The sequence below is a fragment of the Centroberyx gerrardi genome, chromosome 4, assembly GCF_048128805.1.
Source record: "Centroberyx gerrardi isolate f3 chromosome 4, fCenGer3.hap1.cur.20231027, whole genome shotgun sequence".
In the NCBI taxonomy this organism is placed as follows: Eukaryota; Metazoa; Chordata; class Actinopteri; order Beryciformes; family Berycidae; genus Centroberyx; species Centroberyx gerrardi.
In genome coordinates this window covers 7948059-7975794 of record NC_136000.1, presented here as the reverse complement: position 1 = coordinate 7975794, position 27736 = coordinate 7948059, and the positions used below count along the sequence as shown (strand labels likewise).

General features: G+C 40.7%; 2 protein-coding genes across 2 annotated transcripts; one reads left to right on the top strand and one right to left on the bottom strand.

The window, feature by feature from the left end:
* Positions 1-455: 455 nt before the first annotated feature.
* Positions 456-15069, bottom strand: snx1a (sorting nexin 1a). Its single transcript, XM_071922300.2, has 15 exons — positions 14937-15069; positions 12535-13516; positions 10797-10954; positions 10101-10167; positions 8938-8981; positions 8108-8249; positions 7941-8019; positions 7726-7801; positions 7238-7351; positions 6010-6103; positions 5041-5246; positions 4066-4209; positions 2709-2789; positions 2543-2614; positions 456-2287 (listed from the first exon to the last, which is right to left on the bottom strand). Exons 1-15 carry the CDS (start codon positions 15066-15068, stop codon positions 2237-2239), a joined length of 2442 nt encoding a protein of 813 aa, XP_071778401.2. The 5' UTR covers position 15069; the 3' UTR covers positions 456-2236.
* A 188-nt stretch (positions 15070-15257) lies between these two features.
* On the top strand, positions 15258-27477 carry sv2 (synaptic vesicle glycoprotein 2). Its single transcript, XM_071922303.2, has 13 exons — positions 15258-15555; positions 16369-16467; positions 16931-17092; positions 18007-18169; positions 19925-20046; positions 20760-20923; positions 21022-21102; positions 21499-21597; positions 22124-22212; positions 22698-22825; positions 23671-23766; positions 24371-24530; positions 25323-27477. Exons 1-13 carry the CDS (start codon positions 15462-15464, stop codon positions 25504-25506), a joined length of 1641 nt encoding a protein of 546 aa, XP_071778404.2. The 5' UTR covers positions 15258-15461; the 3' UTR covers positions 25507-27477.
* Positions 27478-27736: the final 259 nt, after the last annotated feature.

The window sequence follows — 27736 nt, the reverse complement described above, 5'->3', positions numbered from 1 at the left end:
TCAAAATTTAAATGAAAAAAATTTCATCATTGAATCAAAGTTCATCATTGAATTGGGAAAAACCTTCCCAGTTTCTACTTTGGATGGAAAAAACAATTTAGGCTGCTCCTAACAAAATTCCACCATTTTTTCAATAACTAGCCTTTACCTTTGTGTGTAATTTCTGTATCTTTGTGTGGACTTGATATCCAAGAACGCTGCATGTCCCAACTGTAATCCACTCTATTACAATATAAAATAACGTAGGAACATCTTGCCATTTATTTAAATGTCACAAAAACAATTCCTTACAATATTTACTATTCCTCTCCAAGCTCATAGTTCATCATGAGTGTTGTATTTTGTGTGTGTTTTGCAGTAGAGTTCATTCATGTGTATGGACACAATCCAACAGTGTGAGGTTACGAAAGCAGCCCAGGCAGAGAAATAAGACACTGACCTCTGGAGAGCTTAAATGAAATGTGCAAGTGTAAACAGTGCAAGTTTTATTGATTTAATTTGTTTTAAAAGAAATTCCTATTACACAGTGCACGTTACTGACATTGCTCTGCACGCTGACAAGTGATGACATACAAGGCTGTACTGACATACTGGCATTTTAATTCAATGCTTTCAAACAATATTCCTCCGCATTTTAGTTGAAAAACAAGCGCGTACATAATTGTAAAAAAAAAAATTTTTTAAAAAAAAGGTGCAAAGAATTGTCTGGAAGTTTAGCAATGCACAAATAGTACAGTGTAGCATCCTGCTGCACGGCTCAAATTTGACAATGTGCGAATGTGAAATTAAAGCTGTAATCCAAAAATGGCAGCCCCGCCACATAAAGCTGTGACACGGGGTTAGTGACTGGTTAATGTTAAAAACACAGCTTCACAATGTGCAGCCTGAGGCATCAGGGAAGCATTAGTTGAACTAAGATGTCAGCACATTAGGCATTTAGACATAAATCTCATGAGTGTGAGTCAACCTTGCCAGTCCAGTCCCAATATTTCCAAACTGACTACTGACTACTGCTGAGGCGGGTTTTCACCTCACCTGTGACACCCTCAGTCATGATGGGTGTCATGGCAGTAACCGCTAACATGCCTCTGCACTGACCAGGAAACCGAATTTGCTGTGCGCCGACTTTTAGGTGGCTTCTCCCAAATTGGATTTTAACTTGACATCACAAGGCAAAAACACCATTCAGATTTTAAAAAGGCACAGACATGTAGAGTTATACGTGTAGTTAATGTTCGCACGACGACTGAAATCTAAAACATAAACACCTACAAGCTTGACCTATAACGCAACCCCTAACCGCAGCTGTAGCCCCCCCACCAATATAATGGTACAACCCTTAACCGTAGCTGTAGACCCTGTTAATATAATGCCTCTCTTCGCTCTGCAGCCTTCTCGCAGCATCAGTTATATTTTGAAACTAAAAAAAGAAATAAAAAAACAAAGGCTGGTAGTTAAAGAGTAACTTTACACCAAACTCAAATCTGTAAAACCTGATATCTAAAAAGGTAAAAAGCATCCAACTGAAATTGCCATCTGCTATCGGCTGATCTTTGGCGCCAGGTGATGTCACCACCTGATGATCAGCCAATAGCAGATGCCAATTTCAGTAGCATGCTTTTTGCCATTAGAGGCCAGGCTTTACACAGATTTGGTGTTTAGCCGCTCTGTAAGTACTAAATCTATCTGGTGGAAGTGCAAAGATGGCGTATTTCAACTGCTATTAAATCCCTTTGCACCGTTAAGAAGAAGTAACAGAATGAGACTGTTCAATTTGAAATTGGCCACTTTCGTCATCTGGGTCCCCAGAAATATTTCCGATGAGAGAGCAGCCTTTGTTGTAAACAATTATCACTGCTGATGAAGGAGCTTCTGATAACAACATGTGAGTACATCCTGAGAACAACAACTGATTTTTATTTTCCTTTCCCTTCTCTTGTGGAAATTAATGGAATCATTCACTAGGCTTTCACTTTTTTGTGTGTGTTCATATCTTTGTATATGCAAACTCTTTTTTTTTTCATCTAATAAGAAAATATTTGTGTAAGGTTAAATGAAAATATACAATTATTAATACAATAGAATACAGAGCTATATGTTAAAGGTGATTAAAAAACAGGTTGATTGTATCTCTTCTCCCTTTACAATGCACACATTTTCCTTGGTTTAAAGGCAAGAGGTAAAGTGTATAAGAAAAGGCAGCCTCTCATCTCTCCTAAAAGGCTGGTGCACAAGATTAGGCGATTGCTTTTGCTTCCGGTAAGAATGCCTCCCAGTACTTTATCAGCTGAGGAAAAAAAGAGAGGTAACAGTGTCAGGCTCATTCACAAAAACGGATAAAAATGGAAGATTAACACTTTTTTTTGACTGATTCTTTGTCTAAAAGTTTTCCAGGCCAAACAGAATCTTCCCCTTCCTCTCTACTCACAAGGAAAACAATAAAGCTACTACTAAATTTACATTAACAGGTTTGACAAGAAGCAGATTTGACTACCGACATGTTGAACAAATATTTACGTTCATAAAGATATGGGACGCTCACCTGTTGCTGGGACTGAAGCATAGACTCCAAGTACTTGACGATCTGTCTTTTGAAATCCCTAGCCTTCTCTTTCTGTTAGAGAAAATAACAATTTCGTCAATCAATAAACTTTTTCAAACATCCAGCGACTAATGTGAATGCAACATAACAGGATAAAGCTCGGTACCTCGAAGCGGAGGACTTCCTTGCGCACGGTGGCAGACACCCTGTCAAAGTCTCTCTCGTACTGCGTCACCTTCGCCTCCCACTGTGAACCAGAAGAGGGGAAAAGTGCAAAGTGAAATCCTAGTCCGTGAAGTTTAAAGAGTTAACTCTGCACCCAGTTTGAGTTTCTCTCTGCCTACTGTGTGATTTAAACAAAATGCAAAACACTTGGGCCAGGTTGCTGAGAAGAGGAACAGGGTGGAGTGTCTCAAATCTACCTTTATACTGGGGATGATGACGTTTTTTCCCCAAATGACGTATTTTAGGACAATTGTCTTTGAACGCGGCTGCGTCTCCAACTGAACACTATTTGCTCATTTTAACCACTAGAGGGCGAACTGAGTCAGGTTTAGTGAGATAAATAAGGCACTGGCACATTTGGGCTCAAATGTTGACAATGTGACTGCCGTTATTGTATTTCATAACTACATAGTACTAAATACAAGTTTATAACTCAAAAAAAGTGTTTTAGTGTGGAGTTACTCTTTAAAAGTGAATTATAAAAACAGCCTTTTTATTCAGGTGTTAAGGCAGATTTTGTCTCAGTATTTAGGAAAAAATTGAGCGTTCTACATTCAAGCACTTTCTGGCAGCGTCAAGGTAAATGATCTCAGGTTGCTCCAGCACATCACATCTGATCTGCTTTTGTAGAAATTTGATTCATAATGAAATTAAAGTGGGTCAGAAAAGGTATCATCCAAAACATTTTGAGGTATGTAGGTCTGTGATTTCAGGATTTTCTCTATTGCATCTTAATCCCCCGGCTCTTCGTAAGAGTCTTTATTATGGCACAATGGACCAAACTTGGGGTGTTTAGAAGTACTTACTACTTTACTGATACACTGGAAGACTTTGGCAGTGATGAAACAGCACAAAGAGGGAAACGGATACCTCAATAATGGGATAAGATGCTGAACAATAGTCTGGGATATTAAACCCTCTTTATACTCCAGTAACCTAGTTTACAACTCTGCAAGTTAACCTTTTGCTGACTGAATCCCTGAACGAACTAATAAGTAAACAGTGACTGCACTGGTGCTATCACACAGTCTGAACACAGTCAGCTTCAGGTGCATTTGTTTCATCACACATCTGGTGAAGACAGTAACAAACAACTGATTACAGGAACAAAACTAATCACTTGTAAGTGACTTATTCATGACTCAACTATTGTCCCCAGTCTTGAATACACCATATCAAATTCCGGCATTTCCAAGCATCCCAAGCTTGTTTGACTTAGTGACTATTGACTAAACTGACTATTGATGAACATTGACTAAATTTGATGGTGTTGGTGTTGATTTCAGACTGTGTCGTACCTCAGTGATCTCATCTTTGGCCAGCTGCAGCTTCTCCGGCTTGTTGGCCCACAGGAGTTTGGCCTCAGTCTCACGCTTCTTCTGCAGCATGGCCTGTGCGTCCTGCCAGCGCTGCCACGCCTTCATCCGCTGATCAAACGACCCCTAAAGGACGACAAACACACAGCAAATCATTTCATGTTTATGTTTTTCAGTTTAGCCATTGAGCAGATGCTCTTATTCAGAGCGACTTTCCATGAGTGAGCAGGCAAGGGTTCAGTGTCTCGCTAAAATACACTAGAATCGGACATACGTCTGTTGGGGATTGAATCTAAAACCTTTCAATTACTGTACAGAGTGAAGTTTTTTTCAGAGTGAAGCCAGATTCTGATTCTGAGCTTTTGAACATATTGTGACAGAAGTGATGAGTGAAAAAGTTGCATTGACTCTCTCTAAAAGTACTGCAACACACTGACACTGCATCCCGCTGTACATTGTTGCTGTTACTGCTAATTTTTACATTGTTGCCGCTTTCTCCACCTGCTTAAGTTTTGGACTTGAATCCATCATCTTTTTAGTACTTTATCTTGTCCCTAAAAGTCCCTTCTAGAAGCACTAACATTTTCTAGCGAAGAATTTCCTCTGACTAAACTAGAACACCAGATTTGACCTCACCGCCCAAGAATTTAACCATAATGACAGCTGGTAAAGGTTTTGAGTGTTTAAGACTGCAATATAGTGACCAAAACAGCAATGTGAATGAACACTTTCAAACTATAAGAGTTCAGCACCAAAACACTATGTATCCATTTTGGTGTTACCATTTTGTCAGCTGGGACTCAAGTTTCCTGCTGGCTTTTGAAAGGTGAAACAGTTTGTTTTACTTTTTAGCAATCATTTTGTGGGCTTCTCAGGAAATTCTCAGAATAAATAGTCTATTACTACATGAACCAGTTTTGAGGTCCAGGCATTAGTTTCAGTTCATTTTCTCAGTACCCTGACGGCGCCAAGCAGGCGGATGTAGTCTGCGAGGAGTTCGGCGAAGCTGAAGGAGTCGTTCGAGGCCTGATCCTGGTGCAACTGCTCCATCTTATCCTCCACCTCGGCCAGCTGGGAGAGGGCGCGCGACAGGGCCGTGTTGTCCTCCGAGCTGCCCAGCATGGCCACGCTCTTGGCAAAGCCCGCCGTGTTCAACGACAGCTCTGGAGGGGAAGGAGGTGGGAGGGACAAATGTTAATGCAAACACAAGTGTTTCCCATGGGACACAAAGATACACATGGAGCACATAAGTCATCATTTCTGACAACATAGTTTTTTGAACATTAGAAAAACAACTGACTATGGGGCACACTGGTCAAGAGTTAAAATTGTTGTGTCTATATTTAAGCTCCATTCAAAGTGGATTCAAGTCATTCATACAATCATTTTTCAAAGTGTAGATTGTGTTTCAAGGGAGCATACAGATGCAGTGAGGGTTAAAAAAAAAAAAGGCAACTCTTTCTGTGATGAATGAATAAACATACAAACACATTTTATGTTAAATTCAACAAATAGCTTTAGCTTACATTTCAGCCCTGTTCTGTCATTTAAAAGAAATACAATCATTATTTCCTCTATTGATGTAGTGCCTGTAAATCTCTAAATGACTGGAGTAAAAATAAATGTAGCCTTTGCCACTCTGCTTTGATTAAGCACCAGCAGCTTACTGCTAGACAACCTCAACTGGGCTTTATTAATAACTCCTGTCAAAATATATTTGAATCTATTCATCTCCAGCGATATGCCCAACTGGACAGGTTTTGTTGGTGGTGGAGGAAAGGAGGGGGATGTCTGATGTAATTAATGAAGGGCATCCTGAGACCACTGTGTCAGAATTATCCCCATCCTCCTAATCTGCCTGTAGGTAATAAACACGGGATGCTAAGTGAAGTAGTAAGTCTGAACAGCCAGAAAGTTACGGCTAACCTTTCCTGTGGCCGACCAGCGAGTCCACCAGTCCATGGAGCTTCTTGACCTGCTGGTCTGCAGACTCCACCTCCTGCAGCTTCTCCTCAAACCACTGCAGAAAAACACACTATTAGTGCAACTCCGACATGGGGGCTCTTACACATTCTCCATTTCAGAATTAAAACTCTTATCCCAGATCTTCATTTCTGAGCTGGGTTTGAAGAATTTGGTCGGTGTTCAATATGAGGTATGTCAGTGGGGGCTGGGCTATATGACTGTCTATTAGGCCACATAGACATTACTGAAGATCATCAGTCAACATTAAATATCACAACATGTTCACTCACAGTGGGTCTACAACTACATAAAATGTCCCAGGAATTATATTTGTATCTGGACTGAACTGCCATACTTTTCCAGTTATTAACATGAGATTCCATGTGCCAGAAATGATAAAATTTGATTTTCATACTCTTCCAGACTTTCCAGATCTGTACAGGAACCCTGCAGCATGTATGCAAGACAATGTATGTCTAAAGAGTTTTAGTATGGTATTTTCAGGCCAAGGTGAAAATATATATCAATGCCGCAGCTCAGATATTTTTTAAAGGAATACACACATTTTTGGCAAATAAGCTCTGATCATCTGACCAGTTTAGGATTGTGCAACATCACGAGTGCATGATGGTGCATGCTAGTATTTGCATTTGATTTGCATTTGAGATGCAAATCTAACTTGTACCATCCACTAAACAAACAGTTTGCTAAATATTAGCTTGGACCGTAGCAAGCTTAATATATATTGGACACACAAAAGGTGAAATGGATACCAATCCTCTCAGTGCACACGGATCAGTTGATCAAATAACTTATTTGCCAAAAAGTTGTTGCGTTCATTTGAGCTTGCAGGCTGTTCACAATGATGCAAGTTTTTCCTGCTCAGTGTAGATTGTGTTCAAACCAGTTTCAGAAAACAAAGGTAACAGATCTATTCTGACGGTGCTGAGCCACTCTCAGCAAGGAGCACCGAATGTGTTTTGGTTCAGTGCTTCAGCCTGAAAGTGCCATCAGACTTTAGCTCTGAGGCTGTGCTCATGTTTTATTTAATGAAACTTTCAGCATTTGAGTGTAACGGGGAGATTTCCTCGCTACTGAACTTGCCTACTGCTGAAGAGCTTCTCAGGGAGGAATACGGCCGTGAGCAGGACGAATATTGGTTTACAGTTCAATATTGAAGAGTACTCACCACATCTGACTCATTCATCTTGATGGTCATTTTACTGACGGCGTCTGTTGCTCTGTTGATCATTTTCAGGAAGCCAGCGCCACTTAGAGTCTGGGTGTTCACTGCCCTGGGCAACTGAAAACACACACACACACACACACACACACACACACATAATGCAATTACAGTACAGTAATCAGCACTTTTAGAAAATATGCTAAAACATCTAAAATGATCAGTACCCAATGGACAGAATTAACATATCCATTTCAATATCCATTGAAAAATATTCAAATACTTGGGTACCATTACTAGAAATTCCTTGTTAATCACTCAAATTAAGATCATTTTCACACCAAATTAGTCTCTGTAGAAGCTGTGTGTGTGTGCAAGTTTCATATTTTTTAATGAGCCCATCATTTCAAAGTAACTCAAACGTTGAATGTTTAAATATTTGTCTTCTGAAAGACGCCCAGCCCCAAGGTAGCTCAAGCTGAAGTTTGGCTCACTTCTTCTCTCTCCAGAAACTCTCTGACGTCGGGGTCTTGGAGAAGCGATGGGTGACACACCACCCTCTGGAGATACCTGTTGGATCAGAAAGCATTAACAGCTGGCTTTCATCCATCCTCTGTGCAGGGAAACACGGCTAAAACATCATATCACAGTATTTGTCTTATGTTTTTAGTAGAATGAGATTTGGTGGACAGGATTCATTTTCCCTTACCTCTCCAAAGCCGCTCTTCTTCTCTCAACAAACTCTGCAGATGACGGATCTTCCTTCCCCACCTTCACCTTCGTCATGCCTGTTCAGAACAACATCCATTATCACAGATGATCAGGATTAGATTTTCTAGTTATAGCGGAGTAAACACGTAAAGCCGCTCGGCCTACCCAGGATGCTCTTCTCTGGTGGCGGAGGCACGATGAAGCCGTTCGGTCCATGTTTTTCAGAGAGCTTCTCATAGAGGCCGAGGAAGTCACTGAAGCGCCGCCTCACTGTGAATGTCTTGTTGCGGAACATGGGCAGTGTGGTCTGAAATAGGGATGGGACAATAACTGCTATTACTATATATTGGAGTTAAAAACAATAACACCGCAAAAACCGCAGCTATAGTCTGTCATTTTCCCCAAAAGAAGGAGCCCTCTAATAAATTGTTTTACTCAAGTTGCTGATGGAGTTAAAGTGGATGCAGACCAGTAGCACTTCATCTGACACTCATTTGACTTCATTTTAGATGCTGTTATTTGGATTTTTATTTGTATTGTTTAAAACTATCACAACAGAATTTTGTAATTTTGTTTTTTAAGAAAAAAGTAAAATGTCTTGGGATTGGGTTTTTAAGTAATTAAAACATATTAGAGTGCTGCTTTTAAAGTTTTAATCTTTTTAATGATATTCGAGATAATATCGTATATCAAGATCATTTTGGTCAAGATAATCGTACTATGAAATTTTCATATCGGCAGAGGCCTAGTCTTAAAACAGAGATCCCATAACCCAATTTATTCCCACAAATCCTTGTGCAAAGATAAGGGGTACGGTGACATAACTTATATTTGCCTTTCGAGAACAGTGCGCAGGCGTTTCTCCTACGATAGATTCACAATTATTTCCTCATGGCACATCCAGACCAATTCTTAGAAGTGTAACTGCACTAGCTTCCTCAGGGTTAAAGACAACTTTGGATGAAGTGAAATGCTGCATCATGACTGAGTTTTACCTGTGTGGATACTTTGTAGGCCATGTATGCGTTCATGCCGTCCCCTGAAAAAAACAATACAAGGCATTCATTGAGTCAGTGCAGAGCAAAGTAACACAAAACTATTAAATAGGCAAATAGGCAATGCTTAAGGTTGAAAAATACAGAAATTCTATCAAAACTTTCAGAAAAGCACACAAATATTGGCACTTTTATAATTTATACCGTAATTTTAATCAGATGGATTGAGAACAGAGACCCTTGGCTATCTGGGATGCTAAAATTATCGGAGTATGATGAACAGAGGAGAAGCTGCTTCCCTCTCATGTGACGGTAAATCTCTTGGTCTCTCCTGACCACGTCTCATTTCTGGGCCTTGGAGGGACTCTAAGATTATCGCACTAATCCAAATCTCTCAGAGTCAGACCTATTCAATTTTCTGCTCCAAATCACCAATATATTTTCCCACTCTTAATTTTCAACATGTGAATAGGCACAACTAATTAAATGCGGGGGAAATAGCTGATTCCATTCTGAAAATGTTTTAAATATTAATCACTAAAAGCTGTCTCTTTTATTATGGTTAATGGCAAGGCTTGAAGGGACAAAAAGCCAGTGCTGCTTCTCTGTTCGAGTGAAATTAATGTCTATTTTTTTAATGATACCGTCTCATAAATACACAGATTTAGAGATGCTTTTGATTTGCTGACAGTCAAAATAATACAACTGTATATTTCATATGAATAAACCTGTTTTAATCTATATTCATTTGCCTTTTTACAGTGAACACCTTGACTGCATCTCTCAGGCAGGCACAAGGATGACTGTGAATTTTAAAATGGTGTATTTTATGGTCCAGCAAACAAATTACAGGTCTAAAATGTTCTCAAAGCTGCTCCCTCAACCCTAGTCTCATCTCTTTTGCTCAAACTTGTGAAAAAGAGAAATGAGAGAATTAAAAAGCCAGGGCCCAACAACCTTGCACAAGGTATGAATCATCTTTTTCTATTTACATCAAATAAAAGTGGGAGAATTAGATGAAGCAGAATAATCTTTACTTGTCAATGTTTATGGTGCAGGAACTAATGTGTAGCCTTATTACAACGGACTGAAGAAACCCCAAGATGTAGGTCACAAATTTGTATTATCAGTATATAAGAACATCAAAAAATAATAAACATCACCTATTTTTTCGGGGTTGGTGATAGAGATGTTGATCTCAAATTTGTCTTCCTCCTCTTCTTCCTCCAACTGCAACAGAAAACAAAAAGGACAAAGTTGCAATGATCCGTTAGTCACCAAGTACTTCAATTTAAACAATCAATAAACAATCTTACAACAGAATTGGGATTTTTGATGAAATTGTAATTGCTGTCATTTGTTAAAAGAAGTGGGAAACATTTTATTTTTGGTTGAAAATTGTAAACCGTTGATGTTTGCAGGACATTATTAATTTTGGGAGAGACTGTGGCCTTAATGTAAAATTCCATGACTTTCCATAACTAAGTTGAAGCGCTTCCATGACCTAAAAATTATGCTCCTTCCTGTTTTTTTTAAGGTTGTTTTTCAGCTCAGAAAACTTCTAAAGCAGTAAACAAGTCTGGTTTCCACTACAGTTGGGCTTGCTGCAAAGAAAAACAGCTTTAAAACACCATCTAATGAATAAATGAATCTAACAAGCTATAAAATACCTTCTGGCATATTCCTGCAAAGTGACCCATATATAAAGTTCCCCAGAAAATGTATCAAATTCCCTGACTTTCCCTGTCTGGAATACATCTCTCTGAATCCCTGGAGGTACTGAATACTACTTGAACACTTTTCAGTCATTACTTTGTTCCAGTCATACTGGGAATTTCACTCTAGGATTAGCTGTGTACCTCCTCCAGAGTAGCGGCCTGTGGCTTGGACAGACTGGCGGCCGCTGACAGGGAGGGGGCGGCGGACGCGGATGCGGACGCGGACGCAGACGGTTTGGTCATCACGTTCTTTTTTCTGTCGTTGCGCGGACTGTCAAGGGAAAGCTCCACTGTGGCTTCTGTTTGAGAGGAAAAGACAGAAAAGAAACCAAGAATGAGTTAAGAAAATGCTGAATGGAAATGAGTAGAGTGACATGTATAGTCCAGTGTCTATCTTATGTCCATGTGTGCCTGTATGTATTTACATTAGCTGCACTAACTCCCAACTTTGACACATGTTGAGGAAGAAATGGAAAAGTACCTATAGTAAACAACATTTCTATATGCTCACTTAATATGTAACCTTTGACCCTTATTTACAACGTGTGCCTAAAAAGTGCCTAAAACTCAAGAATACTGAATCTGCTTCACCATTATAAAATTAGACTCTAAAAGTAATATCGTGTTTTGTGAGCCTGGAATGTGCAATTGCCCAAATCTCACCAGTTATTATGCATCTCCTTAAAAGTGCTAGAACTGTAATTATCATTGGTTGTTCCGTCTTGTTCATATGACCTTATACTTTTTGACCAATAGCTTTATTATATTCTATCTGTATTAACAGAATCATGATTATTCAACACTATAAAACTCAGTGTAATCATCCAGATTTGGAGGTCCTTGGCTCCCAACCTGCAGATTGAATAAACCTGTCAAACTGCCACTCTCTTGTCCTGAGTTTTCTTCCACACACACAAGCACAATACTGACTTTACACAAAGTGACATGCAAGTTAACACAAAGACATGGACTCAAAATGGCGTGGTTGAGTTTCCATTTATCTTTCTGGCTCAAATATATTAATTCAGTTCATATCAGGGTGGGATCACACTTGTCTTCTGTGGTCTGAATCATAGTAGACAAGTTTACTTTGTTGCATTTTTGTGTCTGGTTTGTTTAGGTTCACACTGCCCAATTACAAACAATTACAAGGGCTTGTAAAAGTCACATGGACTCTCAAGTAGCTTGTTTATCGGACAGAGTTTCTGCAGCCTGTCATCCCGCAAGGTTAGACATTATCATGACTGGGGTGGGTCAAAACAAATCCTGTAACTTTAGCTAAGCATGATGGACTTGTTTCTTTGCTGTCATTTACCTTCTCTGATCTTCATACCAACACATGAATGAGCATCAGCATTTTGGGATTGTTTCCCACACCTCAGTTCACTTGAAAGAAACACATTTTCAGGCATCTTGGTGCAGTTATTTGGTTCTCACTCAAATGGCATTGTTCTCAACTTAAAGTCCCCATGAAATGAACTCCCATTACTTTTACTTCCTGGAAAACAGAGTATCTTTCATGGTGACCTCATGCTGCACTAGCAGGCGTACAGACTAATTTCTAACTAATAAAACCATCAGATTTTTGAACAATCAGTCTCCTTCCATCAAATCAAACTGCCTTTCTCTCCCTGACTCATATTTCATTGGTTTAGACTTTTGAATGATCCCACATTGCATTATGTCCCGCCTCAACAGGAAATACATAATATCAAGGAAGTAAAGATGCCATTTCATGGGGTTTTTAACACTCTAGAGTTTGAATAAACCGCTCCAAACATGCTTGGTGTGAACGTGGCCTTTGCCTCTATGCTTCCCTTACAACACTGCAGCCTAAAACCCTGCCAATATCGCTGATTAAGAAAAATAGCGGACCCACCAGCAAATATATCGGCCTCTTCTTCAGAGTGGACTCCGTTAGTCTTGGAGCCGACACTGCTGGTGCTGATGGCACTGGGCGCCGTGGCAACAGCTTCCTCAGTGAAGATATCAGCAGGTTCTCCGATGTAGCTGTCATTCAGAGGCCCACCTACACCTACACCTACACCACTAACATTACCAGCACCTTTGGTCGCGACAAGTTTGTCCTTCTGCTCACTGCTGACAACATTTACGGTTTTCTTTGAGGTGGCGCCCAGCGGTTCACTGAACAGATCCTCGTCAGGTTCGTCGAAAAGGCTTTTCTGTGGCTGCTTGGCAGATATATTCTGTCGCGGTTCCATGAACAAGTCACTCGGGTCGTCTTCGAACAGGTCCATTGGTGGCTGGCTGGGATTTTTCACGTCAGTGGGTGGAGCATCACTGATGAGGTCAACCAAAGGGTCAACGATTTTGTCACTGACAGGTGGCTGTTGTGTGTTATCAGCTGGCGAATCAATGCTGATGTCCACAACTGGAGCACTGGAAGCTTCTTCTACTTCCTGTTCAGCATTACTGACCGTTATGGCATCACTAGGAGGATCTGTGATGCCGCCTGTCACTTCACTACTATCTGGCAGCACTTCAATAGTAACATCCTCTGCCACTACTTCCTCATGTGCCGCTTCAGTTTCACTTCCCAAAATGTCCACAAAGTCATCTGAGGGTTCATCTAAAGGGATTTCAGTTGTGTCTTTTGCTGCATCTGCAACGGCACTTTCTGCTTCGACTTCGTCACCCGCAGCGTCGGTTTCGTTATTTGCTAGGTCAACAAAATCATCCGAGGGTTCACTGACAACTTCACTAGCTGGTTTGTCTTCTGTATGGCTGACAGGCTCGATCAGGGGATCATTCATGATATCAATGAGTGGCTCGGTTGAAACGTCACTGGGTTGACTGGTTTCTGGCAGTGCGGTGTCCATTTTGGTCAGTGGAGGGGAACTCTGGGGGTAAGGGGAAAAAAATGGAACTTAAATGTCATGTTTTAAAGCATTTCAACACAACCTAAAAACTCATTCCTCAATCTGTAATACATTTGCCATGTACCTGCTGTAAATTTTCTCCAAAAATGCCAACTAGTAAGTAGCTTGTAGCTGAACAGTGGCAATGACTTTCTGAAACAGCAGAGTATGTTTCAGAAATGGCTCACAATACTTGGTTTAGGCTGTACTTATAGTTACAAGGTGGGTTATACTATGTGCATCTGTAAACGAGTGCTTGCTTTTATTAAGGTATCCACTGTACAATTAAAGGTTGGGTCTGAACTGTAGCGAATTTATTCAAATGGCCTTGTTATGTAGGAGGCTACAGTGAATCCAGTAATGACCACTGACTGGTCCGTTTAAAACATTACATAATCTACAGGCTCTGTTAAATGTAGGTCCACAACTGCTGAGTAATGTTTTCCATGCAGCAGAGAGTTCAGCACTCAGAAATCAAAGACAGCAACTTTCCAATCTAGCCTCTGAACTTTCATTGTTAGCCTGTGGAAAAACATCCGGGTTCTGGCCATGTGACCACATCTGAGACTCACATGACATGAGGCTGAGCTAGCTTTTAATCCACATACCAAGTCAGAATTTGACCCACAGGTAAACATTACTAACCGATTCCCTTCCCTGATAATGTCATGTTTCCACAGCCAGACTGACAGCAAAACGATGCAAACCGAAATTTGCAGATTGCCAAGATCAGTGTAACCACACAGACTGCGGCTTGGCTGGCCTAGATTCTGAAAAGCCACTACCTTAAAATTTGGCGAACTGGTGTGGGTTAGGTACGTGGGATAGTAGCAGTTGTCAACTTTAGAAAATGTCAAGGATGTTGTTTAAATACACTATCAGTCTAACTTGAATTAATTAGGAAGAAGGTTGACGTCTCCTGGCTGGCTAAGCGACTGTGATCAAATCACACCAAGCCAGGTCATCACACTTCAACTTTGTGGCAAGAAATCAATGACAGCTCATTGGCAACAAGTTTAATGGCACGACATTATTCTTATCAAAGATTACAACAAGCTTTTCATAAGCAGCACTATCGACAAAGTTAGCTAACGTTACTACCACTGGTGCAGCACAGATTTACTACGTTACAGACGTTGCACATTACATTGATGATCGATAGCTACATGCGAAAGTCTAACATTAGTTGACCTGTTGGTTGCTTACGTTAACATTAGTAGTTTATCGCCTTCTACACTCGGAAAACTAATTGTCAGTCAACACCTCCCAAAACTTTTGGCAGAAGTGCTTCGTTAGCTTTCTTGCTCGCTGACGTTAGCTTGCGCTAGCTGGTATGTTAGCAAACACGGTGGCGCGGTTGCGTGCAATTAACATGAATATCATGCGCTTCAATCAGACTTACTGCGCCTAGAAAAGGGTCGTCTACATCGTCGTCATCCTCGCTGTCCTGGGCTCCAACTTCTTCGGACTCCAGCAGCTCTTGGTCCTCTGAGTCGGGGAAAGGAGGAGGACTGCGCTCTGAACTGGTCGCCATCTTCAATCTTTTTTAACAAGGGGAGGTAACGTTAACGTCAACTGAATCCGCTCCCCTTTGCTTACCAGTCGTGTCTTCCTACCTCCCCAACTCAGGTGAAGCTAAACACGGGTACAGCCTCTAGTAGTACAACTCAGGAGATCAAGGTTTGCACCGAGCATCCAGGCAGGTAGACTAGAAAGGCTGGGAACGGGAAGACGCCCCCGTGGTTTTTATGAGTTGATGGTACTTCCTGGTTTAGGTTGAGGTTTGGAGCGCTGCCTGCAACCCTTGTTTGGTTAGCTACAATGTTAGCTAGCTACCCAGTTGCATAGGAAACATGCAGTGGTGGAAATTCGGGCTGGATTTGAATAACTAGACCGCGCGCAACGCGTGCACATACATTCTACGTCGATGTCTCGTCGCGTGCAGCCTGGAGATGCGGAGGCACGAGCGCCACTTCTCACCGGCGACCACCTGGAGCCAAGCGACCTGGACTCAGATGAAGGTATGCTAGTCCATCACTTTTTCATTTCAGAAACCACTAAACAGAAACACAACAAGCTATTTAATAATATTTTATAATAATATTTTATTACACAAATTTCCAGATTTGTGTCGGTATGGCTACATATGTTTTTAAAGTATCTTAGTCAGGGGATTCCTTAACTTTTTCATTTCAAGGAACACCAAACAGATGTAAAATAGGTTGTTAAGAACAGAAATTACTTCTAGTGAATGAAACAACAGTGGGCCCCTGGGATCCTCTGCAGGACCTCTGGGGGTTCCTGAACCCCACTTTGGGAACCACTGTCCTAGTCTGCTCAACTGTCTAGTTAAACCAGTGGTATAGTCTAGTTGGCAGCTTCACAGGCATAAACACAGATTCCGTTTACATCCTGAATTCATTACATTTCAAAATGATCAGTAGTGTTCAACAGTGTTATCTTTTTTGTGTGAATACATTTTAGGCATGACTAAGCTTAGTGTGCATGTGACATCCACATTTGCAGAGTTAAAGGATCTTTAATAATACAGACGATGTGTGAGATTGGCTTACATGAAAAATGCTGTCAGTTCATCCTATAAGCTTGTCCAGTTTCCCCACAGGAATCACTCAAGTTTCATCTGATTTAATCTAAGCTTGTGGCTTGATATAAACTGCTACAGCAAAGTGAAAGGCCCGACTGCACATTTGTAACCTACAGCCACTGTAATGTCTCTTATATGTGGTGTAGCATGAGCTGCTGTTTTACTTTGTTTACTTAACGTGTGTGTGTGTGTGTGTGTGTGTGTGTGTGTGTGTTTGACCGCTTTGCAGGTGACATCATTTTTGACAGGAGCGTGACAAACATCACACATGATGCGGATGGGAGCGCACAAAGAAGATTAACGTATGAAGAAGCAGTTGAGGAAGCAGGTAGACTAAAGTCTGATGGTAGTATTCACAGTGGTATTTATCTCCCTCTTCAACATCATTCGTCTAACAAAAAGCTCAGTCAACACAATACAAAGTCATAGCCAATATTTGTTTATATAATATTTGTGATTGTGAAAAACCTCCTATAAAATTTGGAATTGATTTTAATATTACTTCTGTAAAATATTCTTATACTGTTTCCACTGTTCTCCTTTTCCCTGCTGTTTTACTATTGCACTGTTTGGCTGTAAAGCATGTTGTAAATTATTTTTAGAAAAGTGGCAAATAAAGTTTATTATGTTAAGTGTGTTATGACCAGTGTGGGCTGGTCACCTAGACTGCACGACAGATGAATAAAATAAATATATCATATCCAAAATAGGCCTATGAAGACTTAAACAATTCTTTGACCAGCAGCTTTCAAAGTTGTATTTATCCACCTTTTTCCTGCTGTTCCCCTCAGGTTTTGGTTTATTCCACGGTCTCCTGCTGGTGGCGTGCGGATGGGCCAACGCCAGCGATGCCGTGGAGATTCTGTGTGTGTCCTTCCTCCTGCCGACGGCGCGCTGCGATCTGCTGCTGAGCTCCTCAGACATGGGGCTGCTGACTGCCAGCATTTTCCTCGGTGATTCCCAATCACTTCATATACCGATTACGATCAATATAGAGGAATTTGTCTTGGTGGCATTGGTGCAGAGGTATCAGCGACTTGCATGGTAACACAGGACATAGTGATGCAGTGACAGCAGGACCTTACATACAGTGCAAAGGGGCAGTGCAAGACTAACCCTAACCCGATATAACATTCAATCTTTATATGCATTCAATCAGTATAGTTAAAGTTTTAGAGGAACTATGGTGACTGTCCCATAGTGCATTAGCCCAGTGTGCTACTAGATACTTAAACCGAGTTAAATGAGATGAATGAATGAAACAGGAACCCGGAACCAGCCATGTTAAAGATAATTGCACTCAGGAAATGACACAGATTTGTCTTCATTCATTATTTTTTCAGCACTCAAAAATATTCCCAAAATTATTGGTGGGATGTAAATTTGTTCAGTTTGAATACAATAAAAGATATTCTCAGGCATGCAACTGTCTGAAAAATCTTTCCATCCAACAAAAAGTTGCAGCCTTTTGCAATTTGACAATTGTAGTTGTCACATGTGCTTTTTGTTTTATATTATTAATTAATTGCACAGCCTTAACCTGTACTTATCTTCAAATGTCAATGTTTATTGAAAGGCCTAGTGCTCTAAGATAGAGTGACCTGATGGATAGAGTCCCACCTTGTTAGGTCAGTTTGATGTATTGTTAATACCAGTGTCCAGCAGTCATTTACCTACTGGGTTTTTTGGCCATATCTCAACAAACATTAGAAAAAGAAGTATCATAGTAAGAGGTAATATTTTATGACATGGAAAGAAACAAGCTGAGCTAGAAAGAACCTGCCACACCTTCTCATTTCTGAGTGGAGTCTGTCACTGAGCTGAGTCAAATAATATTTTAAATTCCTATTTTACTGGTGCCTAATAGGCATGATGGTGGGCGGCTACCTGTGGGGGTATTTGGCTGACCGGAGGGGGCGTCAGAGGGTCTTGATCGTGTCCCTGACCATCAACGGGCTGTTTGGCGCTCTGGCCAGCTTGGCTCCATGGTTCTGGCTCTTCCTGCTGCTGCGGTTCATCAGCGGTGTGGGGTGAGGACTTGACTTCTTTTGACATTTTTATATTTGCATTGTAGAGATTTAGAGACTGTCCTGTAGCCAAAAGGTCATGTTTGATCCCCATAACAGCCAATGTGATTTAGAACAGTGGTTTTTCAGTCCTGGTCCTCGGGATCCAGAGTGCTGCTGGTTTTTCTGAGGGCCAGGATGGAAAACCACTGCTTTAGAAAGACATTGAACTCTTACTTGCTCACTCACTATAAGACACACTGGATAAGAGTCAGCTAAATGGCTGAATTAACTTAAAATGAGTGCAGCAAGAGAACAAGTAAACATCTCATCCAACACAAACAATGCAGACACTCCTTGGGCCAATTAGACAAGATGCATCTTCCCTCCAAGTTTCATCAAAATCAGACTGGTGGTTGTAGCAGTTATGGCCTCTCAAAGATTGAAATTGTGACCATTACAGCGCCCCCACCAGGCCAATCAGTGTAATTTTTTAAACACTAGAACACAGTGCCAAAATGAACTGTCCTTCCAAGTGGTGTCTGAGATATCACCTGAGATTATAAGCAACAAATAGGCCCTTTTCACATCGTCATGGTAACAGCTAAACCGGTGCATTACAACTTCCTGTGGCAAGTTTCTTTTTGCGACTTATTGACAAACCAATCCAACAAAAACAACAAAATTGTAATGGTTACTAGCACTAGAAACATAATGTAACAAATTAAAAAATTTGGGCAGGTTGTAGAGCGATTTAGTGAAGGCCATAGCTGGCAACAGGAAGTTGTAATGCACCGGTTTCACAATGCAGTAAAGTATTGAGAAAGTAAAGTATTGAGAAACAAAATGTAAAAAGGGCCTATAGTAGAAAAGTGACAGGATCAGAGGTGGGGACTCGAGTCACATGACTTGGACTCGAGTCACAGTTTTAATTGCTTGAGACTTGACTTGATGCATGAAGAGAAGACCTGAGACTTGACTTGACTTGGGTTTCTGGTGACTTGGGACTTGACTTTGACTTGTACTTTGATGACTTGAAAAGGTTTCTAAAGTCTTGACTTGAGATCTTGTGTTTGTGTAAATGACTTAGATTGAAAGTGATGAGATTTGTTCCAGCAGACGACTGAATTTAAATTCTGTTTTCTGATTTTGTATGGAATGATTGAATTTATTGAAGTTGAAACTGATTATAGAAATCAAACTCATGATGCTCTTACCAAGTTTTTATCCTATTAAAACCATATTGCATTGAAAAGTCCTAGATATTTATTTTTCTTTAAGATATTAAATTGATACTGGACTCTTGATTTGTTCTGACTTGACTTGGTGTTCTACATTTAGACTTGAGACTTGACGTTAATGACATGGACTTGACTTGGACTTGACTTGGTAATCTACATTTAGACTTGGGACTTGACTTGAGACTGACTTGGAACTCGAGTAAAGTTCACTTGGTCGCTCCTCTGGACAGGATCAAAGCCATAATGCTCAGACTGCACTCAGAATAGGTGCACAAAATATTGCAGTATGTCCACAGAAATTTCAAGTTTACTAAAGTAGCACAAGATAAAGAAATAAAACACAGGCAGAATTTTTATCTCTCACTCTCTCTGATGCCGGCTACTAGAAACTATTGGACATATCACCAGGTTGTTTATGGTGGTGGTGAGCAGGAGCGAGCAAGATGGACAACTGAGCAGTACAACGACAGCAATGCACTGCTGATCTATTTAGGAAACACTGATATATCTCCATTCTGTTTTTTCTTCCCCTCTGTAGAGTTGGCGGTTCGATCCCCGTTATTTTCTCCTACTTCTCCGAGTTCCTGCCCCGCCTGAGGAGAGGGGCGATGATCAGCGCTCTGGCCACCTTCTGGATGGCAGGGAACATCCTGGCTGCAGGTTCAGTGCCGGTTTCTGTCACATGTTGTGAGATTTGTTGTTTTGGAGAATAATCTTCATCTGTAGAGTGATATGGACTTGCCATTCATATTACCTAGCTGTTATCGCCGCACATCGTCTTCAACTTCAACGTCAATAAATTAAAAAATAGGGACATCCTGGGTTCAAATCCAGCCTGGAACCTCTGTCACATGCCATCACCCTCTCTCTCTCCCAACCTTGTCTGTTTTGGTCTACTGTATCTATCAAATAAAAGCAAAAAATGCCACATAAAAATAATCTTAAAAAAAATAAATTAGAAGGCACTTGGAGAGTGCAAACCTCTGTGAACGCTGAACAATTCTCCAACTTGCTGTTATACCTGAAGACATCATTCCTTTAATTTAGTTGAATTGATTTCTCGACTCTGCAAACATACCCTCAGGATTTAGAATCAAGTCTCTATTTCTGTTAGTTTCATAGTTCTAGCTAATGCCAGACCAAGTTTAATCAATTGTTCTTTGGCCCAAGGCCGATCTGTCTACCAAATTTCATGTGTTTGAGATATCCTGCTGACAGACAGACAAATAGCCAGGGGTGAAAACATAACTTCTTTGGCAGAGGTATTTCAAATCTGGACAAAGTGTTGAATTTCAAAATGTAAAACCTGCAGTGTGTGTGTGTGTGTGTGTGTGTGTGTGTGTGTGTGTGTGTGTGTGTGGTTTTGTCTGCAGGCTTGGCGTGGCTGGTGATTCCTCGGACCTGGGCTCACTTTTCCCTGGGAAGACATGACTTCCAGAGCTGGAGAGTGTTTGTGGTGCTGTGCTCCGTGCCCAGCCTCACCTCGGCCCTCATTTTCAGGTTCCTCATGCCGGAGAGCCCCAAGTTCCTCATGGAGGTATGCTAAGGCCGGACTAGGGCTTGTGTTGGAAGCGGGGAAGACCGGGTTTCGTTCTTTTCTTAACTGTCTTTGAATCTTTTCTCTGTCTTTGCCAGGTTGACCGGGAGAAAGAGGCGCTCCATGTCTTCCGCTTGATGTTTGAACTAAACCAGTGGGGAACAAAGAAGGCCTTTCCGGTATGAACTAAAGCCTGTTCCTCTATTTTGTGTCCTGGTGGCAGAAAATCATAACCTCTCCTCATATCACATCTCCTGTTTTATTCCAGTTTATTCATAGTATTCTGTAACATCACCACACAGCCATCTTGCTAGGAAAATAACAGGTGATTGTAATAAATTAGCAGGTGATTATAATCAAAAAACAGCCACAGCCAATGAGTTGTGTATATGGTAAAGCACCTTATTGGTTATTGGCAACAAGATGCGTAACATGCAAAGTGAGCTGAAATAAAATGATTATAACCCTAATGCAGAAAATAGAATCATTGTGAGTGTGTTGGTTCAACGTAAAACGTGCTTCAGGGCTTCTAGAATAATCTAAATTTGCAGTGTTCATCTTGAACTCCTTTTCAGATATTTGGCTTGTGCACCAGCTCCAGGCGAGGAGGGGAATCAGAGGAGAACAAGACCTGGGGTTCACACAGAGAACGTATTTCCAGCTTTTTTAAAATGGTAAAATCATGCAACCAGACACAGCCATGACTGAACATCCAGAGAGAGACTGTTTAGGGGTTAAGTCTTAGTAAACGGACAGCTGCAGAAGCATGTATTAGCCGTGTTCTGCAGTCAGGGACGGGACTTTTCCTTGTTCATAGTCAGTTTGCACATACTAAGTGAAGATAGGCCTGTCCCAGTACTGTTTTCCTTGATGTTATGTTGCATCTTTTTCTCCCACAGAAAGTGAAGGGGAGTCACTTCATTCATCATGTTGGAGAACAGAAAGTTAATAAAGCATAGAACATTTAACTTTCACTTTCATATTTCTATTTATTGAAGCGAGATGTCGGTCAGGTTGAATCTTTTGAGACTTACCTCAAAAAAAAAAAAGTGCAAGTCATCCCTTTATTATAGAGCATTCCCTTTTTATTATGGCTGATGATTTATTTATATGTTTGTTTTGTTCCTTTTGTTTTACACCATGTTGCAAGTTAAAATGCAACTTTTATGAATGTGATTATTTCTTTGGTTTTCCCTGCAGGGCCTGGCGCCCATCAGGCAGCTGTTTAATGGCCCGTTCAGATCCAGGAGCGTCGCTCTCCTTATTGTCTTCTACTGCATCTCCTTCGGGTGAGAAATCCCATCTGTCCACCTACATACAATAACGGATTATCTCTCTGCCGTGATGAGTTGCACTAGAGTTCCACTTTGTACTTCTGTTGTGCAGCTGATGTGTTTTTTAAGCCTGTCTCAACACTGCTGGTATGTTAAAGCTATACTTTGCATGTTAGCTGCTCCAAATGGCAGTGAGAGATAAACATTTTTTTACTTTAATACCCAGATATCATGTTGCGTAATGTCAATAAAGTGCACACAGCACGCTCATGTTTACCAAGTCAGCCGGTCTGTGATGCTTTATACCAAAGGGATGAAAGAGGAAAAAGATCTAATTTCTGTGATTTAGGTCAGGTATTTAGACGTTTTTTTTTTAACGTAAAAATCTTGCCTAGTGTAACTTTAATTCTAATTAAAAACTAAAATCCCATTGTGTATGCGTGTGTGTGTGTGTGTGTGTGTGTGTGTGTGTGTGTGTGTGTGTGTGTGTGTGTGTATAGCTACTACGGGCTGTGGATGTGGTTCCCGGAGCTGTTTGAGAGAGTTGAGGACGGCGGCTCCCCCTGTGCCAACGTGTCCCTCCCATCTCCGCTCCGCAACCAGAGCTGCTACCCAGTGAAGACAGCAGGTGTGTGTCTGGGATGATAACACCAGTCATGCCCATTTCACTCCCCACAGGTTTCTGCCAGTCAGCAATCACACAATTGGACATCAGCCACCGATTTAAGGCTCCTCTGATCAGCTGTGGAACTGTGCAGAAAATAGGCTTGAGTCTGAGAATGCAGTAGAAAAACTTATCATCACCAGGCAGCTGACTATACTTTTAATGGGTCCATCACTTAACTGTAGTAGTATTATTAGTTGTAGTTTTAGAAGTAGTATTAATACAAACTTTATAGAGCGGTTTTCAAAACAAACATTAAACAAACAACATACAAAGCGGCGGTATTCAGTGTAAAATCACAGTGAAAAGAGCAAAGATGATCAAGAAACAAACAAAGTCAAATTAAGGAATAAAAGCTATCCTGTAAAAGCAGGTTTTTGAAAAATAGTGAAAGATAATGAAAACACCCAGAGTGCAATGTGCCCAGGGTCTTTTGGACATGTGGATCATATACACAGTTGAAGAGAATTTTGTTTTGTACACTGCTTTTCATTCCCTTTATGCTGTAAACGGTGATTATGTTATTCAAAAGAAAGATAGGATACCGCAGGCCACTTCATTACCCCGATGAAGGCCTGTATGGGCTGCAACGTCTAGATTGTTTGCCTCCATAAACGGTTATTTTTATCTGCAAGTGGAAGTGGCTCCATATCTTTCTCTTGAAATTCAGCTTTAACCCTGATAGGCGAAGAGCACCGACTCGGGGAAACACCCAGAGAGAGGGAATCTTTATCTGTGTGTCTGAGCACATTGTGTGTTTCCTGATACTCTGCTTACCGGCCTGCGTGTGTCTGTTCTTCAACTGGCAGTTTATATGGAGGGCTTCATTGTCGCTGCCTCAAACCTACCCGGCAACATCTTCACCATTCTGATGATGGACAGCACTGGAGGAAAGGCGCTGCTCTGTGAGTCTGGCTGTAGTTTCATTGGAGAGATGTGTTGTGATGATGAAGTCAGAAGTCCATTCATCTCCTCAGGCTTAAAGTCACACTGAAATGAAAAACCTCACCTTTTTTTTAACAAATTTTAACTATCATGCTATACAACTATTTCACAATTTATGCCCAAAAAATGACAAAAAAAATATTTTCTTGTATTTTTATATCAGAATCTCATCACTTTTACCTCCTGGAAAACAGAAAATCTTTAGTGATGACTTCATCGTGTACCAGGAGTCAACATAAAAATTCAAACCAATAAAACCATCATAGACTTTTGAACAATCCCACCCCTCCAATCAAATAAAACTACTTTTCTCTCCCTAACTGATATCCCATTGGTTTACTGGTTTTTGTCCCGCCCCAAAATCCTGTTTCAACAGAAAATACATCACATTAAGGAAGTAAGATGATCTCAAAATGCGGTTTGGTTGTGACTTTGATATCTAAAATGAGATGGGACCACATGCTCGTGCAGCCAATTTTACACCTTGAAAATCACTGATAAATCCCTTGAATTTGATGTCTGATCTGATCTGAAAACTGTGTGTCTCTCTGTTGTATTGTGCAGCCTGCAGTCTGGTGTTGTCCAGTGTGAGTGTGTTCTTCATCTATGTGGTGCAGACCAAATCTCAGAGCCTGCTCCTGTCCTGCGTCTTCAGCGGAGTGTCTGTGATCTCCTGGAACGCGCTGGACGTCGTGGGAACAGAGCTTTACCCGACACACCTCCGGTACCTCGTCTTAACGCAACACGCATCCAAACAGACGACCGCAGATTCACACAGGATTCTGAATCATTAATAGAACTTAACCTAGTAAAAAAACACTCACTAAAGTTCAGAAAAGTAGCTTAGAACACGTTGAACATCGGTTTTTTTTCAGTGAGAAACAATTGAATACATTTTTCTCACTGAGGCTTTGGGCCAAGCTATTTTGTCATCTGCGTACTTTTTATTGAGCTTTAATTAAAGGATAATACTGGTGTTTTTGTTTTTAAGTTTGTCCCAAATTATAGTCTTTTAGTTTCCCCTCTACTTTCCATTCTTCATGCTGGTGTCTGCACACAGTCATCATAGTCGATTTCCTCCCATCAGAAGAAGCCATTTTCTGCCATTCATTTTTGTACAGTATGAAAAATGAGACAGCAGTCAATTTCGAATTAGGTTTGGCACCGAAAATGTTTTATTTTAAAAACAACGGGCAAGGCAAGACAATATTTTTTATATTTTACATAATTTGTCTCGTAAAATGGCAAGTAAATGTTAAAAAATCGAATTACATACGGCGTTGCAAAATGATTGGAGGAAATGTAAACTAGACAGAAGTAGATGGGCTGTAACTCTAAATGACACTGGCATTCTCCTTTAACATAAGGCTTCACTATTATCAGAAGACGAATATTAAGTAATAAAATTTCAAAACTTCTCAACAATCTGCAGGACTGTTTGAAGTTTTGGGAAAGGTGTGAGGTGATGTAAATAATAAATGAGCTCTGTTTTCACCTGTTTGTTTGCTTCTGTCAGGTCCTCTGCCCTGGGCTTCTTCACAGGAGTGGGCCGAGTGGCGGCGATCACGGGGAACGTCGTTTTCGGGAAGCTGGTGGACACTAACTGTGCCGTGCCCGTCCTGCTGGTGTCCGCTCTGCTGCTGACGGGAGGATTGGTGGCTCTTCTCCTCCCGCAGACCAGGCAGACGGAGCTCACCTGACGCCTCGGGCTGCTAATCCGCACGGTTTGACATCTACACATTCAAGTTATGAGCAAACATCCTCTAACCTCCTGAAGGAACCAGACTGGAGCATCGCTGCCTCGGGAAGCTCTCTGCTCTCATATCTCCTGTGCCTGTTCTTCTCAGCCGATGTTTGAATCCTGTGCCTTGTGTCATCTCCGTTGCCTTTTCTCCAGCCTTTTATGGTGCCTCTCATAAAATGCCAAAAGAATACCAATAGAAAATATTGTCAAAGGACAGTCGGCTCTATCCGCCTCCCAGGAATTATTCAGGAAAGAGAGCAGGAAGAGATGCACTGTGAGCTTGCAAGAATTCAAATGGAGCCAGACACCAGCCAGCTGAGCCACAAGGACACCTCCAGAAAGTTTAAGTCAGTTTCTCAACTTTTAGAGAAAGTTTCTCTTTTTCAAAAAAAGGATTGTGTTGAAGATGACGTTGTTATAAAACATTCCGAGGTATAATCAGTGATTGGATTAGAGATTGATCTGAGTTGTGGGCCTTGCTCATGAAAAATGTCCCTGAATGTTATTGTCACCTTGGTCTTAAATGGATGTTTCAGGCTTTTAAGCAGCATGTGTGATTATCCAGTCGGTCCGAGTCTTCTCAGTCCCCTCAGTGTTTTTGTTGTTGAGCTGTTAGAGGCAGGAAGTGCACTGCAAGTCAATGGCTAAAGCTAAAAAGCATTTTTCTGAAAAATAACATTCAGCACATTCCAAAAACCTTTCCTACAGCGTCGCTTTCACAATTTACTCTATAAAGGGTCTTTTATGATTGTTTTTCTAAGAAATGTTTTGTGCGGACTCATTGACTTGCACAAGCATTGTCAACAAATTGTTAACAAATGCCTGCAGCTTAGGTTTCTAATATTTCAATAAACAAAACACTGAACTGAAAGGACTCCCACTTCATGATTGATGAGGTTGGCTTGTTAAAAACCTGAACTATGCCTTCTTTTTGCCAAATTGTGTATACATCCCATGCATGAATTTGGACATGTGGGGAGGTGAAGGAGAGGTAGGAAACAGTACAATTTAGCATTTTTTTCCACTGCAAATCTGTGTCATGCTGCTTTCAAACACACAAACAGGACCACAGTAGTTCAATATTCCAGTAGAAAACCAAAGGGTGCTGATGCTGTCCCACAATCAGTAGTAGGGCCACTACAGGTACAAAAGAGTACTGGTACAATAGAAAATTCTTATTGGCCAGAGTGACTTAGCTGATATGATAGTTGGTGATGTATTAAAAGGTGTCTGTTCAGATATTTTCACATTGCTTTTAGGGCTGAACAATTAATCAAAATTTTATCGAAATCGCAATATGGCCTACTGCAATTTTCAAATCGCAGGAGGCGCAATATTTGTTAAAGGTGAAATGTGTGTCAAAATACCATTTTTAAATTAAACATTGTCGTGCTGCAGAGACGTCCTGGCCTACACATCACATTCTACAGACTTAAGAAAACATCTTTGTTTGGTACAGATCCCCGCAAAAATCACACCATAATCATTTTAATACGTTTTTCAATGAAAATGAGAATAATGATGTAAAAATTATCATTCCCTCTAATATCGCAAATCATATCGCAATTGCAATATCAGTCAAAATAATCGCAATTAGATATTTTTTTCAAAATCGTTCAGCCCTAATTGCTTTGTGACTACTGAAGCAGTTTTAAATAAACAGTAGTTTTGTCTTTGTGTCAGTTGTGTCTGTCTGTTGGTCTGTTTCATGAGGTGTCGCCTGTACTCGATGATTACTAATCAAGCGAGAACACAACAACAACAACTCACAGACATAAATACAAGAACTCTGCACCAGGGTTATTATCGTAAACTAAAACCAAGACGAAAACTAGGTGTTAAAAAAGAATTGTGACTAAAATGAGACTTTGTGAAAAACAACTGAACTAAAACTATCTTGACTACTTGTAAAACTAAAATGAAATACAAATATAGGTGAAATGTTTTGTGTTTTCAATTGAAATTCTATTGAAAAATCGTAGAAAAGGGTATTCTGCTTGATCTTGATATTCGTGATATTGTGATAACTTGTTTATTAAAGCGCACACTAACAAGCAGCATGGCGTAAAACCTAAGATGCTAATATCTACTTGTATCATTTCTAAATGTTTTTCAGGACATTTTTTGCCCACAAGTGACTCTCCTGTCATTGGCGTACATGGGACACAGGATTAACTCTGAACATT

Coding starts and splice junctions, on each gene's coding strand:
- sv2 (XM_071922303.2), top strand. CDS start 15,462: ATGTCTCGTCGCGTGCAGCCTGGAGATGCGGAGGCACGAGCGCCACTT. Junction 20,047..20,759: donor AGGGAACATCCTGGCTGCAG/GTTCAGTGCCGG, acceptor TTTTGTCTGCAG/GCTTGGCGTGGCTGGTGATT. Junction 21,103..21,498: donor GAACAAAGAAGGCCTTTCCG/GTATGAACTAAA, acceptor ACTCCTTTTCAG/ATATTTGGCTTGTGCACCAG.
- snx1a (XM_071922300.2), bottom strand. CDS start 15,068: ATGGCGACCAGTTCAGAGCGCAGTCCTCCTCCTTTCCCCGACTCAGAG. Junction 13,517..14,936: donor ACGACCCTTTTCTAGGCGCA/GTAAGTCTGATT, acceptor CCTTACCCCCAG/AGTTCCCCTCCACTGACCAA. Junction 2,790..4,065: donor CCAAAGATGAGATCACTGAG/GTACGACACAGT, acceptor TCTGGTTCACAG/TGGGAGGCGAAGGTGACGCA.